The 19,587-nt window shown below is 40.5% G+C and overlaps 1 protein-coding gene across 2 annotated transcripts in view; it reads left to right on the forward strand.

The window, feature by feature from the left end:
- The window catches only part of LOC109421539 (GATA zinc finger domain-containing protein 11), a 321,415-nt gene that overhangs the window by 234,351 nt on the left and 67,477 nt on the right, over nucleotides 1-19,587 (forward strand). Inside the window, exons 3-4 of one of the 2 annotated variants that reach the window (XM_062849675.1) lie at nucleotides 13,294-14,076; nucleotides 14,134-15,641. The exons of the other annotated variant lie outside the window; for it this stretch is intronic. Coding sequence (XP_062705659.1) covers nucleotides 13,294-14,076; nucleotides 14,134-14,382 — 1,032 coding nt within the window. The 3' untranslated portion in view covers nucleotides 14,383-15,641. Of the gene's footprint in view, nucleotides 1-13,293; nucleotides 14,077-14,133; nucleotides 15,642-19,587 lie in introns of those variants that run through there. 2 annotated transcript variants of the gene reach the window in all.

The following is a 19,587-nucleotide window of genomic DNA, read 5'->3' on the forward strand; positions in this document are numbered from 1 at the left end:
ACATTATAGATGGCATTCACTTATTCATTCACTTTTGCTAAATATCGAGAGCAAATCGTATACAACCCATCTGAATGGCTTGTTTACTTTCATACGGAAAATTTTCTCTCGTCTCTGCTGCGGTTAGAAAACCAGTTGACAATTAGCGTCGCGAGTAGTCCCCCGGTTTACAGCAGAGTGCATAATGAAATTATTGTAATTACATATGTTAATCTACTATCACTTTCAGTCGTCCTGCATGCAGTCAAACACCCCGTTTGCGCCGAACGTATCCACTTTGCTAATGTCATTTGGGTCTTATTGAATTTTTACTGCCGTGACAGTTTTTTCTTTCTTCGAATTTTGCATTCATGTAGGTAGGTAGGTAGCCGAGGTTCGGCTGGGCAGGCCAGTGCAGTGGCAGTCACATGTCGCAATTGCTAAACGAGGGTGTTCAAATGAGGACCGCCTACCCGCCCGCGATGCCTTCTGGCGGCGTTTGGGTTTGCGGTTGTGTCTCGTCGCCGCCGAGATGGCGGTGTGGCTTCATTTAGTGGAGCATATATTAGAGGAACAACAGTAACTTGAGGTGTTAGCTGGTGGAGTGCAAAAATTAGATTGTAGACATATATTGAACAAACAACATGGTCTACCGGTGGGTAGCAGTAGAAAAGTATAAGGTCCAGCTGAAGGTGAGTGACTATTGGGACAGTGCAGTATCTGGGATCCTACTAAAGCAAATAGAACACATTTGCAGGCTTCCCAGCAGTAGAACGACAATGTTTGAGTTCAAAAAGTGCAGCTTCAGTATCGATTTTTTACATTCGATTTTTCTTTCGATCAAAAATATTAACTTTTTTTTATATAATACACTGTAGAATTCAACCATTAAAAAATGTACATAAGATCGAGGGTCTATATAATCTAGGGTTTACTAAATCGTGGCATACCTGTATATCTCAGGCGATCCCTCCCAGGAGTCCAATCTCTTAGGGTTCTAGGACAACCCCTCTCAGGATTCTGGAAGAATCCGCCAGGGAATTCTGAAGATATCCGTCTAAGCATTCTGGGAGAATCTCGAGGAAAATCTTCTCTCTGGATTCTAAGGCAATCCGTCACAGGATTTAGGGAGAATCGATTACGGGATTCTGAAGAAAGCCTTCAGGATACTGGAAGAATTCCTTTAAAAATTCTGAGAGAATCCATCTTAGAAAACTGGAGTAATCTCTCCCAGGATTCTTGGGAAATCCCTAATAGAATTCCGGAATCTCTTACAGAATTTTAGCGGAATCCTCAGAGTTATGGAAAAGTCCCTTTAAAATTTTAGAGGAATGTTTCTCAGCATTATTATATGGGTATGCCTATCAGAATTCTAGAGAATCTTTGGATTCTAAGGGAATTCATTTCACGATTTTGGGGTATTTCCTTCCAAGGGTGAAGTCGCTTTCAGGATTCTAAGAAATTTCTGGATAACCTGGGTTGATTCCTCTAAGGATTATGGAAGACCCACTTAGAATCCCACTCAGAATTCTGAAAAAATCTTTCTTAGCATTCTCAGGAACTCCTCTCAGACTTCTTGGAGAATCACAATCAGCATTCTCAGAAATGTGATGAAATTCCTTTGAGAATTCTGGGAGAATATTTCTTATGATGCTGAGGGAATCCCACGCAGGATTCTAGTGGTATCCTTCCCAGCATTCTGTGTTAGATCCTTTTAAGATTCTGGGGGAATATCACTAAGTATTCTGCGGGTACTCTTCCCAAGATTCTCTGAAAATTCGTCTTTTTGGGGTATTCCCCGTCAGGTATCTGGGGAAATTTCTTTCAAGATTCTGGAGAATTTGTCTAATGATTCTGGGGAAATCCTTACGATTCTGGAGCTATATTTTCAAGATTCTAGAGCACTTATTCATTAATGATGAATCTCTCTCGAGATTCTGGGCAGAATTCTCTAAAGAAATTCGGATTTTGGAAAATCCCTCGCATAGATTTGTGAGTCTTCTTAGGATTCGGAAGAAATCTATCTCAGCATTCTACGTGAATCCCAGTAGAATTCTGTTTTCTTTATTTTGAAGTAGTTGCTCACAGAAATCCATTCAGGATTCTGGGAGAGTCCCTCTTAGTTATCATGGAAAATCCCTGACAAGATTATGGGAAGATTTTCTTGAGATTCTAGTGTAACAATTTTAAGTATGCTAAAGGAATCCTAATCAAATTCTGGGACAATCCCTTTCAAAAGCTTAGGAAAGTCCTTTCAAAGATTCTGCAGGAATGTAGGAATTTCCTCAGATTTTTCTCAGAATTCCAGAGAATCCTTCTCAGGATGCTGGGGATGTCCATTCTAGAAGTAATCCCAGGCAGAATCCATATCAGATTTTCGGAAAAATCCTTCTTAGGTTTCTAGATATATTTATTTTAAGAATCAGGATGAGCCCCTCTTATGATCCCTCTCAGGATTCTGGGGGAATCACTCGTAGTATTCTGGGGAATACCTATCGGGGTTCTGGCAGAATTATTCTCAGCATTCTAAATGATTCCACCCAGGATTTGAGGGGATTTATGGAAGAATATTCAAAATGATTCTGGAGGAATTCTTCACAGGGAATCCTATCTCCCAGCAGGGATGGGAACACTCACTTGCAACGAGTTACATTCACTTGCTATTTTCTCTGCTCAGAAGCGTGCAATCAAGAAACGATGTATGGGCGACTTTTGCCTTGTGATTTCGTCTAAAACTTTGCCGAATAGAGTAGGGGTCGCACACGAATCCCAAGGTCATGACAGAGCTGTGAAAGCGACTCTCCACGAGGTGAGTGTAATTTACATTCACTTCGTGGAGAGTTGCCTGCGCAGCTCCCTCACGACTTCGGTATGCGTGTGCGACCCCTTCTCTATTCGGCGAAGTTTTAGACGAAATCACAAGGTAAAAGTCGTCCATACATCGTTTCTTGATTGCATGCATCTGAGTTGAGAAAACTGCAAGTGAGTGTAATTCTTTCCAAGTGAGTGTTCAAATCCTTGTTTCCCAGATTTCTGAGAGAGTATATCTCAGGTTTCTTTGTCAATCCCATCCAGTATTTTAAGGGAACCTTTCTTAGGGTTCTAAGCAGGATTCTGAGTCATATCCTTTAAGTTTCTTTGGAAATTCATCTTAGAATTCCGAAAATCTTTTATGAGAATGTCTCTCAGTATTGTAAATGGATTTATCTCAAGAATGTTTAAGAACCGTTCTCGGAATTTTTCACAGGATTCCGCGAGAATTCATCATAGGGTTCTGGAATAATCCTTCTTAGGATTCTGAAACATTTTGGGAGTATCCCAAAGGAAAGCTTCTCATAGGATTCTGAGATAAGCTATCACAGGATTCTGGGAGAATTCCTCTCGGGATTCTGAGACAATCCGTCTCATAGATATGAAGTAATCTCTCTCAGGATGCTAGGAAAATCCTAAATTCAGAGAGAATTCCTACCAAAATATCGCAAAAGTCTTGCTTTCTTTTCTAGCTAGTGTCGCTCAGGATTCTGGTGTAATCATTTTCAGCATTCTGAAGAAATCTCTCTCATAATTCTAGAGGAACTCCTTTCAAAACTATGGTGGAGCCACTTTGAAGATTCGTGGGGAGTTTCTCATGCGAATATTTCTCGATATTATTTCGATGGGCATAGGCGCTAACTTAAGGGGGCAAGCATGGTTTCGCCCCCCCCCCTAATATTTGACGATTTTTCGATTTTCCCATACAAAAAATCTGTAAAACCAGGCTTTGCCAATCCCCCCAACCCCCCATTAATTTTTCCAAATTGGCGCGTCTGTCGATGGGCAATCTCACATTTGGATATTGAATTTATTTCGACAAATAAAACATACCTTGAACTTGAAGTAAATGCAGCAAACGAATCATATATAGTTTTACAATATTTTATAATATCGAATCGATGTGAAAACATCGATTCAAAGCATTTGATTAAATCGTTAAATCGATACTGCTGATCCGATTCGAATCGATTCACAAAAATCGATGTCTCAGCCAAATTTTCCCAATGCTAGCTTGGTTCTCTCAGCAGCTGAACAGACTTCGTGAAAACCGTCCCATTCGTGTTTATCCCCGCTCTCCTTATTACACCTTCTAACGCAATGTTGAACAGCAAGCACGAAAGACCATCACCTTGCCATAACCCTCTGCAAGATTCAAAGGGACTCGAGAGTGTCCCTGATACTCGAACTACGCACATCACTCGATCCATCATCGCCTTGATTAATCGTATCAGTTTATCCGGGAATCCGTATTCGTGCATAATCTGCCATATTTAGCTGTTCTACTTATCGCTTTAAGCGTTAATGAAATCTCACGTTGCACTGAAATTCAGCACGACACTGTAACAGAAGAAAATTCTGGTGTTCATGATGTTGACGATAGTCCTAAGGACTGTTCATTAAAGAAAGTGGACACCTGTTTTTCAATATAAAATATTTATTTTCGAACAAATTCATAAGTTTATTTTTTATATAAGACAATCAACATATATGTGGCCGAATTCACGTGAGTTTGAACATTTACTTCGCGTTTCTGAAGAACGTTCGGACTTTCCTCTTGATACCTCCCATTAGATTCTGCACAACTTTCTTCGTAACCTTTCGTTGTGCCACAGACCAAATTTTCTTGTAGCAATCAACAGAGCTTGCTTCTTTTCCATCTTTTATGAAATGCCGCTTAATTATTGTCCAGTATCTTTTCACAGGACGCAGTTCAGGGAAGTTTGGTGGATTTTGCCATTTTTCGACAAAATCGACTTTTTCCGTCTTGAACATCTCTAGTGTATAAGAAGCGTAATAAGCAGATGCCAGATCCGGCTAAAACAATGGAGAATCCGTATGTTTTCGATAGATGGGTAGAAGTCGTTTTTTGATGCATTCCTTTATGTTATTTCTATCGTTGATTGTTCCTGTTGTGAAATACGAAGATAAGTTTAAGCCGCATGAGCAATTGGCTTGCCACACCAAAAACTTTTTCCCATTTTTTTTGGTTCTGATGTACCCTACATCATCTAGCACATCTGTCCCCTGCTCAGCGTTGAAAAATTGCGGTCCCGGAAGTGTACCAGTATGCCAATTCTCGAAACGACAATTTTTTGGAACACCATTTGTGCAGAATTTATCTGCTAGTCGCTAAGCTAATCCAACCCATCGCTCAAAATTTCTCACTTTTTTCCGTTTTCTTTGAATGTGTTGCCGAAGTGAACAATGTTTTTTACACACTGAGCAAAAATTCACATTTTTTTGTTTAGTTTAAACTCTAAACTATTGGTAAACATATGTCCACTTTCTTTAATGAACAGTCCTTAATGCTAAACCAGGTTAGTTCTTATTAGCATCCTACCTTTTTCCTACAATACATGGGTTGAATGCTTACGATTGATATTTTATTTGTTGGAAGCTTCCAGTTCAGCTCTATTTTTTCTCAACGGAAATTATAGATAATGTGTAACGTTGACAACCGAGGAAGACGATAATCCATCACAACACTGGTTTTCCCTTGAGCACTAATGCAACACATAGTTCCATTTTCAAACCTCTAAAGCGAAAAATCAGCAACAATAGGCTCATAAATTTCAACGCTTCAACTGCATTGTTTTCCACAAAGTGCAAGCATACATCTCCATATAGTCTCACCTAAGCCAAAATGTCGAGCAAAAAAAACCCCACACACAAAATTGTGTCTCCACTGCACGCGATCTGCAAACATAAACTAACGCAGCCTAGTTTTTTTTTCCAGAGCTCAAATTGCGCAACATTTGTACGGTTATGTTGCTGCTGTTGGTGTTGAGCCCTCTTAAGCTTATGTTATATTTTTCTTCACATTATTATACGACCCCATCCCATACATAACAGTGATCATCCTCTCGGGGTCGGGGTCGTGGGGTAATCCATACGAAGCGCCAGCGTCACTCTCTAGATGAAGACGTTGTTGGACGGCGTTACATATTAGAGGGCTGCTACCGGTTGATAGCACTCGGATGACATCGGAACGGTAATAAAATCATTAAAGTCAAGTATAATCTCAAGCCTGGCTTTGTAAGATTATATTCTGTGGTTCTGTGGATAATTTTCTACGTATTAGGGTAGCGCTTTGCATAATTTTAGATTTTATTGGATCCTCCCCGTGTGCCCAACTAAGAGTTATGTGCTTAGCTGAGAGTTGCAGCCTGGGTTCTATGGTCCTTCTGACTTCAGCTGGATTGGGGAAGCGCGTCCTGAGAGTGTTTTCATCAAAGACGTGCAGCTCAAACAGGGTCTGTTCTGGCATCCAGAGGCTGAATATGAAATTCTCCTTCACCAAAAGTGGCAAACCCTCCACGGTGAAAAGGAAACCTTAGGTCAAAAACCTGCTGTTTAGCGCGAATAAGAACTGTCACTTCAGGGTCTCCAATTAGCCTAGTGGTTTAGGCTATGGATCGCCAATCCGGAGACGACGGGTTCGATTCCCGTTCCAGTCGGGAAAATTTTCTCGACTCCCTGGGCATAGTGTATCATTGTACTTGCCTCACAATATACAAATTCATGCAATGGCAGGCAAAGAAAGCCCTTCAATTAATAACTGTGGAAGTGCTCAAAGAACACTAAGTTGAAGCGAGGCAGGCCAAGTCCCAATGGGGACGTAGAGCCAAAAAAAAGAAGAAGAAGAAGAACTGCCACTTAGAATATATTAATCCTAGCCCAGCAGGGAAAATTGGCATAAGTAGTCAATGACTCATAGCTTTTACAGCCTGCTGAATGTTGTCATGAATAAGTTCCAAAGAGTGGTGTTCAAAATCTACATGGGTGACTTCAACGTGAAGATTGGTTCTAGCAACTCTGACTATGAACATGCCATGTCGGGTCTCGGAGAAATGAGCGCGAACGGCAAACTGTTTCCAGAGTTTTGTGGCAACAGCGACCAGGTGATCGGGAGATCACTCTTTCTCCATCGACCAGTGTTCAAAGTAACATAGTTTCCCAGTGATTGGTTGACGGAGAATCAAATCGACCGCATTTGCATCAACCGAAAATGAACCGGAGCCTTCTTGATGTTCATAATTGATGTTGCTTTCTACCGTCTTGTTCGGTGAGATCCGGGTGCGCATTGCCAAGATCCATCAGCAGGAGTAAATCGGGCACCGCTTCAACATACGCCAAATAGAAGACGCTGCGGTGAAAAGGTCCTTCGTCTAGGACCGGATATTCCAGAAGGTGGAAACGTAGAAGATCAATGTGCCGCTATCAAAACCACCTGTGCATCACAGACGATATCAGGAGGAAGATAGTGCAACGAAGGAACGGCAAATCCATGATTAAGCGAGCGTAAGCAAGAGGAGCCAAAACCGTAGCCCGTCAGCGCTATTTTTCTCTCGAAGTGAAAGTGAAACGCTCCTGTAGACTGAACATAAGAGCGTAAGTGGACTTCATTGACTCCCCGTCGTAGGCCAGAAAGCTTTAAATATCGGTAATATTCGTCTCCTCTATGGTATCCAACAACGCCTTGCTTTAGTGGGTCTAAGATGAATAATAACTGTTAACTTATGAATGATACGTATTTCGACCTCAAGTGTAAGGCCGTTTTCAGTGTCTCGTTGAGTCAAGTACGAGACCTTAAGAGTTCCTGTGGAAATCGTTGAAAAGTTCCAGAAGTAATCTCTGTAGGCATTCCGAAGTAATCTGTAGAAAAGCTGCTGAAGAACTCCTTGGAGTAATTACTGAAGCAATCTTTGGACAAATTCCCAAAGAAATTTGTGTAGGAATCCCCGAATCAATCCTTGGAGGAACTTCTAGATATGTTATTGTAGGAATTCCCGATGAAATTCTGGGACTAATTCCTGAAAGTTTTCTTGCGGGTGTTGAATTTTTTTTTTTTTTTTTGGAGGATGTCGTGAAGGAATTTCAGAAGTAAACCGTAGAGAAATCCTGAAGAGATCTAAGGATAAAGTCCTGGGGAAATCGTTGAAAAGTAGGAAACTCTTGTAAACAATACAAAAAATCTATGTCGAGGAACTCTTCGGAGGAATAACTTTTGATAGAATTCCCAACGAAATCGGTGGAAGAATCCCAGAATGTTTGAGAACATTTTTGTTGAAATTCCGGAAAGAACCCTCGAACAAATTCCTTCAAGAGAAATTCTTAGAGAAATTATATTATGTTAAACACATCTGAAGGATCTTTTGGAAGTTTTTCAGAAGGAACGCTTCATGAAGGAATATTCGACTTGCCTGAAAAAATCTTTAAAGACATTATGGAAACAATCCTGAAAAGACTTTCTGAGGGTATTAATGGAGTAATTTCTGAAGGTATCTTTGCAAATATTCGTGAAGTAAGTGATGGAGGAATTGCTGAACGATTTCTTGAAGAAATTCTTAAATCACCGGAGGAACCCTTGAATTCAAAAAATCCATATTCAAAAGTGTCTAAAGTAGCCCCGCATTTCAAAAGTAGCCCCGCACGACGGTACTCCATAGGGATCGGTTTTGGCGTTGCTTGTTGTAATTCATCTAAGGATTTCTTCTCAGTTTCCTTCAAGATTTGATCTAAGGGTTCTTTGACGAATTCTTCTTTTTTTAGGTATTCCTCATTGGATTTTACCATGATTTTTCCCATGGATTCAATAAGGAGTTTCTTTGAGTTCAGAAACTCAGGAATTCTTTCAAAGAATTCCTTCAGAAGCGTACCTTCAAAAGCCTCTTTTGTGAATTCCTTCAGAATTCCTTCAATAATATTTTATATGGGTTTATCCAAGTAATGCTTTGGAAACTAATCCAAGCAGATCCCTTTATGAATTCGCACAAGAGTTTATTCAAAGAAAGAAATCTCCAAGGAAGCCCTTCATTTTTTTTCTTTAGTGATTCTTTCATGAATTCCTTCGGAAATTTCTTCAAGATTTCCTTTGAGAAATCTGGCAAGATTGTTAAAATAAATTTCTACAAATAAGTTATGAATTCCAAAGATTCCTTCAAAACTTTATCTGAGGATTCCTCAAAGAGTTCCTTAAAAAAAATATTGTATTTTTTTTTTTGAATTTTCTTACATATTTTTTTTTACGAATAACTTAAAATTTTCCTTAAGAAATACCACCAAAAATAGCCCCAGGAACTCCTCCAAGGATTCCTTACGAAATTTCTCTAAAAATTGCTTCAGAAATTTACCCATAGATGTTTTAGGAGAAGCTCCTAATGATATTTTCAGGAAACCCTCTGGAAAGGATCACTCACAAGACGTGCCAAGAAATTCAAACAATGATTTTTCAGAAACTCTTTCATGGTATCGTCCAGGAACGCCCCCAAAGATTCCTTCTGATTTTTTTCTAGTGATATTTTTTTTCAGAAATTCTTCCAAGTATTCGTCAAGAAATTGCTCCAAGTATTACTTCCTGAGTTTCTTTTAGCATTCTTATGGAAACTCCTGCCAGGATTCCATTGGGAATTTCACCACTTGTTTTCTGGAATTCTATCAAAGATTTCTTGAGGATTCCCCAAAATAAACTCCAGAAATTCGTTTAAGACTGTCTGTAAAGATTTCTTCAGAAATTCTGCTAACGTTTTTACGCAAAGGTTCTTTTAGGAATCCACAAGCCATTTTTCTTCACAAAAGTTACTGCAACGATTTCTTTAGTAAATCTTGCTATGATTTCTTCAGGACCTCTCAAGGAATACTTCAGGATATTTCATGAAGCATATCTTCAGTAATATATAAAAAAAAACAATGTTTTAGGAATTTCTTCAATAATTATTCCAAATATTCTTTTTTCGAGAATTCTTCAAAAAATCACCCTTGAAAATTTTTAGGAATTTTCTTTGGGATTTCTTCAGGAATACCTCCTGTAGCATTTGTAGCATTTTTTGTAAGACCTCTGAAAATTCTTTAAATGATTTTGCAGGAGTTCCTTCTTAATTCATCGGGATTTTTTTAAAGGATTTCTTCAGGAATGCCTAAAATGATTCCTTCGGGTATTCCTGCATTGCATTCTTCAGGAACTCCTTCAAAGATTCCTTTAGGCATTTGTCCAAAGATATTTTCGCGAATTAATCCAGAGGATGGACTTTTTTAAATGATTTTTTTTTCGTGAATTTCTCCAAGAATTGTTGCTGGAATTCCTCCAAAGCAGGGGTTTTCAGACCTTTTGTCACGCGGTGCATTTTTTGGAAATAAATTGCTTCGCGGTGCACCTGATGTTCATTATCAAATAATGCAATGTGAAATTTGTCAAATAACGCTGCCGTGTTTTCCAAAGTGTATTTTAGATGCATAACGAGAACATTGGACATTTTTCGTTGATGATGATGAACCTGGGCGTGTTAGTGCAATACCTGTAAGTAGAAGGAAAGTCGAGTTAAGTACTGTTTCTTTTAATTCGTATACGTATTTCGACGTCAACTGTAAGGCCATCTTCAGTGTCTCGTACTTCACTCGGCTCAAGTCGAGTGGCATATGGCATATTTTCTCATAAGTAAAAAGAAAATCGCGTTAAGTACTGTTCCTTTGAATTTCACTAAGAATTTGCATCCTTTATCAGATACGTATTTCGACCTCAACTGTAAGGTCGTCTTCAGTGTCTTGTACTTGACTCGAAGTCGAGTCAAAACACTGAAGACGACCTTACAGTTGAGGTCGAAATACGTATCTGTCAAAGGATGCAAATTCTTAGTGGAACTCAAAGGAACAGTACTTAACGCGCGATTTTCTTTTTACTTACAGACATTCCCCTAACAAGCCCAGGTTAATTATTATATTTTTTCGTGTTTTGGGCTGGGAAATGCCCCATTTCACCGGTGTATTGGCAAAACATTGGTGATAGATTTCCAGGAAAAACTCGGTATACAAATTTCGATGAAATCTCAGATAGGTATTGTTAATAATTTCCATATTTGTGTTTTCCAAAGACCTCCCTTTTTATCAAACATATAAGAACTTCATAGTGCCAATAAATATTTTTTTGTTTCTTTCTGTTCTCTTTTCAGGTAAGTCTATTTAATCCAATTCGAGCACATGGCATGTGTAAGTTTGAGTGCAACCGCGGCGAATCATCAAACATTTGTAATTGAGGTAATCATATTCGCATGTGAGCAATTTCATTTTTCAATGTCAACAAATTTATATCTCTCAGATGAATTGTTGAAAGATTATCGATCGAGCAAACTCTTGAGAATGACTCATTTGTGCTCATTTAAATTTCAATCTTGTCGAGCTTTGAAGGGCTTCGAAGTAAACCCTTTATTCTCAGCAAATGCAATGCAGAGCGCTCAGGTCAGCTCCGCCGTGTATGCCTTCTCAATTCTGCTGCTAATTAGAGTGATAATTACGGCCTGGTCGGCGATCTTGAAGAAAACAACAACCTTCGGCGAGTTGTTTCGAAAGTGCTCTATCCGACCATAACCACACAAATGTAACTTGTAGCCACACTAATTAACAAACAGTCAGCGTCGTAGGTTGTCGGTCGTCCGCTGCGACTGCTGTACTTGTAGCATCGTTGAAGTCGGTGATGCTGAGTGCAAGCATCAATTCAGAGAGCTTCAAGTTCATTAGAATTTCCTTTTGATTTTTCTAAAGATTGTGCGACAAGCCATGTTTCTCGCTTTGTGGCGCGTTCAAGTCCTAGGTCGCGAGTACTCTATCGCATCGGCTGGTCTGGTGAACGGATGGCTGCTGAAAACCGAACACCATGAAATCGTTTGCACCATGTTAGCTAGATTCGGTAGGTGCCTTCTGGTTTCGAGTCACGTGAAATTTATGAAGTGTGAATCGGGCGGACTAATGTTCCAGTCCGGTGCAGATGTGATTTTGCCCTGACCTGCAATGCAATACAGTCCTAGTAGTCTATGCAAGAGTTCCGTCAAGTTTCGCGTAGACTTGACATTTCACACATATAGATTGTGCAATTTATTTCGTAACTCAATTATACTTTTTCGAACCGTCCTTGTGGACCAAAATCAAGACCCTGTGCAAAGTAATTTTGGCGTTTTTTTTTTCTGAACTGCTTCAATCTCTTGAGCCCACACAAAACCACCCAGAAATGCTAAACTGCCAGATGGAGCATGATCTTCAGGATCAGAACAGCAGTTCGTCACTTCCTCGAAGGTGCATCAGCTACGTGGCGATGAAGGCGTTGGACGAGATGCGTCTGAGCAATACGCTATGCGACGCCACAATCACCCAAGACGAGTCGACCTTCCCAGTACACCGAGCGATCCTGGGTTCATGTAGCGATTACTTTCGGACGTTGTTTACGACGTCGTTGCCCAGCGAAAAGGATCACATCTCGATCGGTGGAATTCGGGGGATGATCATGGAGAGAATCATCAAGTATGCCTACCTGCGTGAGCTGGACATCTCCGAGGAGGATATGTTCGAGATGTACGCGGCGGCTGATTTCCTAGGGATGCCCAGTTTGCAGGAACGGTGTATCCAGTACATCAAAAGCGTCCTGCGGACAGAAAACTGTGTTCGGGTCATGCTCTATGGCCAACAGCGGCATTGTACCGCGTTGTATGAATTTGCACGGAAATACGTGCTGAAGAACTTTCTAGAAGTCTCCCGGCAGTGTTCGGATTTGATGAAGGTGGAGCTGGAGGACATCTGCGGCCTGTTGAGTGACGAATGTCTGAACGTGAAAGATGAAGAACCGGTGTGGGAATGCTGTGTCCGGTGGATTGACGCTGACGTGACAAACAGAATCAAGCACATAGCAAGGTTGCTAAGAGCGGTACGGTTAGGGCTTTTGAAGACGCAGTATTTCCTGGAGAAGGTGAAGGAACATCCGTTCGTGCTGGGAAATGACGAAACGAAGCCAATTATCATCGAGACGTTAACGTTTTTGTATGATCTAGACATGGTGAATTCCAAACATAGTAAGGTAGATGAAATTTATTCATTCTTTGTTTTAATACGGGGTGCAAGTTTTACTTGAAATTTAACTTTAACATGATTAGACTACTTACAGCCGTCTCGATGTTCTACATCTCGATATCTCTTCCTTCTCGATGGTTTGGTCGGACCCTTCATCTGCATAAATTTGTCCTCTCTACATGTCATCGATATATCCTTATCTTGATATCTCTCTAACACGACGTTTTTGTTCGTTTTTGTTCTAGGTTGTCTCTCTATATGTCGACATGCAGATTACTAGACCTTGATAGGTGCTAGTTGTTCTGAAACCGAACTGCAGTTATTTCCACTAATTGTATTGAATACTAAACTTATTAGTTATATTTAACCTAACAAACTAAACAGAAATAAAACTTATCAGTTATATTTTACCTGATATTTCCAAGCTTATACATAGATTGTCCTTAACAGATCAAAACCCCTCCCTTGGCACTACCGAGGCTTCCCTACGACGTCATTTTCACTTTTGGCGGTTGGAGCGAAGGCCTTCCTCAGTCGACTATTGAAACGTACGATACCCGGGCGGACCGATGGATCAAGATAGACGCAGACAACCGGACGGAAGCGCGAGCGTACTACGGAGCGGCAGTTGTCGGCCATACGGTGTACTGTATCGGAGGATACGACGGAGTGGAACACTTCAACACGTGTCGGAAGTTTGACGCCGTCAGTAAGGTCTGGAGCGTGATAGCGCCGATGCATTGTCGGCGGTGTTATGTCAGTGTTGTGGAGTTGGACGGCTTCATCTATGCCATGGGCGGCTACGACGGTCACAATCGGCAGAACACGGCCGAGCGCTACAATCCACGAAACAACCAATGGACCATGATAGCTCCGATGCATTCGCTTCGGTCGGACGCGGACGCTTGCACATTGGATGGCAAGATCTACATAACCGGTGGATTCAATGGCCAAGAGTGCATGAACTCCGCAGAGGTCTACGATCCCAAAGAAAACATCTGGACCATGCTACCGAACATGTTGAACCGACGCTCCGGAGTATCCTGTATTGCTCACAGAGGCATCGTGCACGTAATCGGTGGCTTCAACGGCTTGATTCGGATGAACTCTTGCGAACGGTTCGACCCAATAACTCGGCGATGGCAAAGTTTCAAGGAAATGTACTACCAACGTAGCAATTTTGGGTTGGAAGTCATCGACGACATGATCTTCGCCATCGGAGGCTACGACGGGGTTTGAAAAATCTGTCTAAAATCAATGTCCATGAATTTAATGTCTATTTCTCCATAGGTAAGTGCAATATCCCACACGGAGTGCTACATTTCCGAGTCCAACGAGTGGCTAGAGGCCACGGATCTCAATCAGTTACGTTCGGCGTTTAAGGCGGTCATCATATCTGGGCTGCCGAACGTGCGCGACTACATCCACAAAGACCGGGAAAATCTTCTGGCCGATCGACGTCAGAAACTGCTCAGTTCGGAGATTGAAGGCGATGAGATGGATTCAGAATCAACCAGTACGATAAACGACGTAGATTGAAGAAAACTTTACGATGGGTGGTCTAAATTGTAAATGTGTAAACAAAATTTAAACCGAGCAAAATTAAACGACTGACGATTCAAACGGAACAAAACAATGCATAATACGTGTAAGCGCGTCTGCCGTGTACGTTTCGCATGACGGAATATAGTACCGTTTCTGTTGCTGCAATTCCCACCTAAATTGTGATGATAATAACAATCACACAGCGATGCGACACGCGGTGGCGGTGTTGTTGGTTGTAGGTGTTATGTAATTTGATTTTTGTTTTGATCGAACTTTATCTTCGTTTATTGTTTTACACATTTCGAAACGTGCTTCTCCGCTGATATACAATCCGGTGTAGGGAAGTGCAGTGTAAAGCGCAAACTGCGTAAATAATTTGCTATAAGTTTGAGAATTTGCTCATGATCAGTATCGTAGGCAGCTTTTGCGTTTTTCTTACATACTTGTTGATTTTTGAGTTCCATACATGGTTGTTAAAAGAATCCCAGTATGAATCAATGAAGAAATTTATGGAGGAATATTGATGGATATTCGAAAGAAAAAAAAATCTAGGGAATTCCGGGAAAATCAGTCCCTCAACCCTTATGTGGCCGACAGGGTACTCGGGTACCCAGCGCCCATTTAAAAAGCACGGTGTAGGTATCAGGTATCAGAAGGCCGGCTCCAGAGGCACGTTATCCTCCATTTGGGACATTTGTGCCATCGCCATACATATAAGCCTATTTCATCATTTACCTGAGGGAATCGGACAAGGGATGGAATGGGATTAGGAAAAGGAAAGGTGATAAAATAGGAAGGGGTGCCCTAGAAGAGGGAATGAACGCATAAGCGCAACGAGAGCTCATAGCCCATACCACAACGGGTTTAATCAGTGCCCTGAAAAGGACATTATAAAACGCATAAGCGTAAAGAGAGGCTATAGCTCATTGGAGGTAGCTTGTGACGTCAGGCCACTTTCAATATGACATTGAAAGGCACGTCATCGAAAGCATCCTCAATATTCAAGAGATCACTCAAGCAAAAACTACGTTTGAGCGAGTACTTTCTTGAAAACGTATACAACTTTGTGTAAAAGAGTCACTGTGGACATCCCAAATTGGGAAGCATGTGAGTTCACATGAATAGCCATGTCAGCCAGACGAACATCACAGATGTGATAATCGACAATGCGTTTCAAGCATTTCAGAAAGAACGAGGTAATCAGATGAATCTGGAACTCATTCCTTCTTTATACAACGCACGCACCCTTTTGGGATAAAACTATGGAGTAATTTCACGCCATGAAAATACCCAATAGTAAACTTTTAGTTCAAAACATGTTTGAAATATTCAAATCCCTTTGGAGAAAATGGAGGGCGTTGTAGGTACAAAACCACAATGCAACTCTCTTGGAGTAGCAATGAAAGCTAGTTATCCATAAAATGTGGTCGCAATCAATTAGTACAGGTTCCCTAGTTTATTGAGCAGGATCGCCTCAATACGCAAATTTTGCGAAGGAACACTCAAAAGTGCAAAGAAGGTCAAATAGAGACTCCTCATCTGACACATGCCAATCAGTCAACTCATGACAAATTCTGCTCATGCAGAGTTGGGTTATGCGCAATTCTATGTTAAGTTATCCATGAACTGTACTGCCTAAGTAATCCATCCAACTGAAGCATCTCAAATTAATGTTTGAGCTACTTCGGATGATGTAATCATCTGAAAACATATGTTTACGTTATTCTAAGATATAGCATGCTCGAGGCACGACACTTCATTGATAATGAAAAAAGCAAACTGGGTTCATAAGGTAACCTTCGAAAATGAACTTTTCGAAGTAGAGCCACTTGGGCTACGCACGCTTTTTACCCTGAAAATTGAGCTGAGGTTTCCTAGTCGTAGCCACTACCAAAACTAGACAGGATTACTCTCTTCACAATCACAGCATAAAAAGGAAACATCAACGACAAACCAAATCGGTTTCAATTGAAAAAAAAAAATCTAGGTAATCCCGGGAAAATCAGTCCCTCAACCCTTATGTGACCGACAGGGTACCCGGGTACCCAGCGCCCATTTAAAAAGCACGGTGTAAAAAAAAGCAAAAAGTTTGTCGGACACATAACGGTTAAAGAATTTTGATGGGATCCCTGAAGGAGTCTCAGAAAGTATCTCGGAAGATTTCCCCTTGAAGAATCTGATGATCGGCCCTCACGAAACCCAATTTGGTATTTGCCAGACGAAGCACTCCTCCAAATGGTCCAAATCTGTTGAACAGAATACGTTAGATAATTTTGTACACCGAGTAGAGGGATGTTTCCCTCGGTAATTAGTGCACTCCACCTGGAATATTCAGCGAATATCTCGAAAACACAGGTAAATTTAAAACCAATAAAACATAACATATTGAGTGGTATGACTACAAAAGTAGCATATATACTTTAACTCTTGTAGATCTACTCAGGAAGAAAAATCCACGATGTTTACTAAATTGTTGATATGCATAATAGATATAGTTATTTTTAATATATGAATAAAAAAGATTTCAAATATGTGTTGATAGTCTATACTTTTGTTGAACATGAGTTTCTACATGTTTGTAGAACTGTCAAAACTTATTTTACCTGTAAAGAGTCCATTAGACAGCATTTTAGACGGGCAAATATACATATTTGTCATTGTAGTCCAACATTTATCCGAGGTTGTCATGATTCACGTTGCGTTGATCATTTGTTGGGCTCGTTTGGCTTATAACAGATTATAACAAACAGTCTAATGGTACTGAAAACTTGTAGTTCCGTGAAAGACGCTGCAGATTCATTCGGATCGGATCATTATTCGAAGAGCAAGTTAAATCAGAAAGAAATTTTGATAACCGTGTTCGAGAAACATAATGATGGTTCCTAGATCTAGTAGATATATCCGGCAAGCCGGCGATTTGCATAACATATAGCAAATTTCATGTGGAAACGGATCAGTCTGTAAGTTAAAACACCGTGAAAATCTATCTAGAAATTCCTCTAACGATTTTCTCAGAAATTTCGCCAGTTTCTTTCTTTAGAAATACCCCCTGAAAATTCCACAATTTCTCACAAGATTCCTTTCGTGTTTTTTTATCCGGAAATTCTTCCGGTTTTTCGAAGCTTTGAACAATTCTCCATGATTCCTGAAGTCTGACCGATTTATTCTGGAATTTTTCACAAGAATCCTACAGAATTTCTTTTCAGAATTTGTTCTGTAGGGTTTGCCGAGCATTGCTCTCGGAGTCCTTCGTGGGATTTTTCCCGGAGTTCTTCCTAAGTCATAGAAACTTTCGTGGAATTTATTCCAAGCTTTATCCCGAGTTCTCCACAACAGTTGCTCCCAGATGTTGTAGCCGAATTTTTCCTAGATTTTTTTTCTCGGGATTTCTCTTGATTTCGCGTTTGCTTTCCCCTGCAGATCTCCCCTGTCATTTTCCTAGAGTTTCTACTGAAGTTATTATTGGGATTTCTACTAGAGCTCTTTCAAGGATTTCTTAAAAAGTTTTTCGTGAGCTTTTTGCAGGATTCCTCCCTTATATCTTACGAAGTTTCTCTTGTAATTGATTCAAGATATTTCCTTAAGCATTCTTTTATTTTCTTATTATCTTTATTATACAGACTTTCAGTTAGCTTTCTTTTAGAATTTCTCCCGGGGTTTCTACGGGAGTTTCGGCCGGAATATTTCCCAAAAGGTTCTTGCGGAATTTCTTTTGAAGTTTCACTTGAGATTTCTCCTGGAGTTTCACCAGAGTCTCTCAGAAGATCGCTTCCGGTGTTGGTCCTGGGAGGTCTCTCAGAGTTTTCCTAGTCTTTCTCCTTAAATTTTATCCGGATCGTCTTTTGTTTTTTTCTGCAGGTGTTATTGCTGATTCTCATGGAGTTCTGCCAGATTTTTCTTCATAACTTTTTCCGAGCTGTTCCTCGAAGTTGGTTACTGTATTTCTTGCATTTTTTAGCAGTGATCCTCGTCCCTCGTGAGATTATTTTTTGAAGATCTTCACAGAATTGTTCCCAGAACTCTTTCTGAAATCGTTATTGGAAATTGTCGCGACATTCTCGGCGCTCCTTCTGGGAGCAACTACCCGGAGTTCTTGCAGGGATTTGCTAGAAGCTTTGTTTTTCGAAATGTCTTCTGGGATGACTTACAAATTTATCCCAATCTCGAGAGGCACTTTCGAAGAAATCCTAAAAAAATAAACTAGGACATCTCAGAGTGCCTGAGCCTCATTTTGCACCCAATTTCAAAATTATAAAATTGTTGTTCTCATCCGTTTCTGAACGAAAATTCGTGAAATTTTGACAGTTGATCACAAAATCCTTCTAGTTTATGGAATCGGGATCGTGGTTCCGGATTTTACCGTTGTTCTGGGATTGTACTGGGGTAACCTATAATTCGTCTTCGAAAACTAGCTTGCGACACATCAAACTTCATGATTTTGCAAAACAGGAGTATAAGAAGTTTTAAGAGATTTCGAGTAAACTGGCCACTTTTCCGGATGTTCCAGAAAGCAGGTACCCCCAGGGAAGTGGCCACTTTTGGATCGGTTCTGAATGAAAGCCAGCTTGCGACATATTAAACTTCATGATTTTGCAAAACAAGACTTTTGATACATATTACCTTGCTTATTACAAGAGATTTCGAGTCAACTGACCAATTCTCCGGATGTTCCGGAAATATGGTGCCCCCAGGGAAGTGACCACTTTTTGATTTGTTCTGAAACCTAGCTTGAGACGTATCAAACTGCATGATTTTGCAAATCAAGACTAATGATACATGTTTCAAGTGGATTTGGCTACACTGAGAGTTTCTCCATATATTCCGGAAACATGGTGCTCTCAGGGAAGTGGCCACTTTTTATATGTTTAGAAACATAGCTTAAGACATATCACACTTCATGACTTTGCAAAACAAGACTATTGATACACATTACAAGAGATTTTGAGTACACTGGCCACTTCTCCGGATGTTCCGGAGACATGTCGCCCCCAGGAAGGTGGCCACATTTTTATTTGTTCTGGAACCTGATGTTTGATATGTCGCAAGCTAGATTACCCGGGGGCACCAGGTTTCTGGAATATCCGGAGAAGTGGCCAGTTTACTCGAAATCTCTTGAAACATGTTCCAATCCCAATACTCCTGTTTTGCAAAATCAGGACGTTTGATGTGTCGCAAGCTAATTTTCGAAGGCGAATTATA

This window comes from Aedes albopictus, chromosome 2, assembly GCF_035046485.1.
Source record: "Aedes albopictus strain Foshan chromosome 2, AalbF5, whole genome shotgun sequence".
Lineage (NCBI taxonomy): Eukaryota > Metazoa > Arthropoda > Insecta > Diptera > Culicidae > Aedes > Aedes albopictus.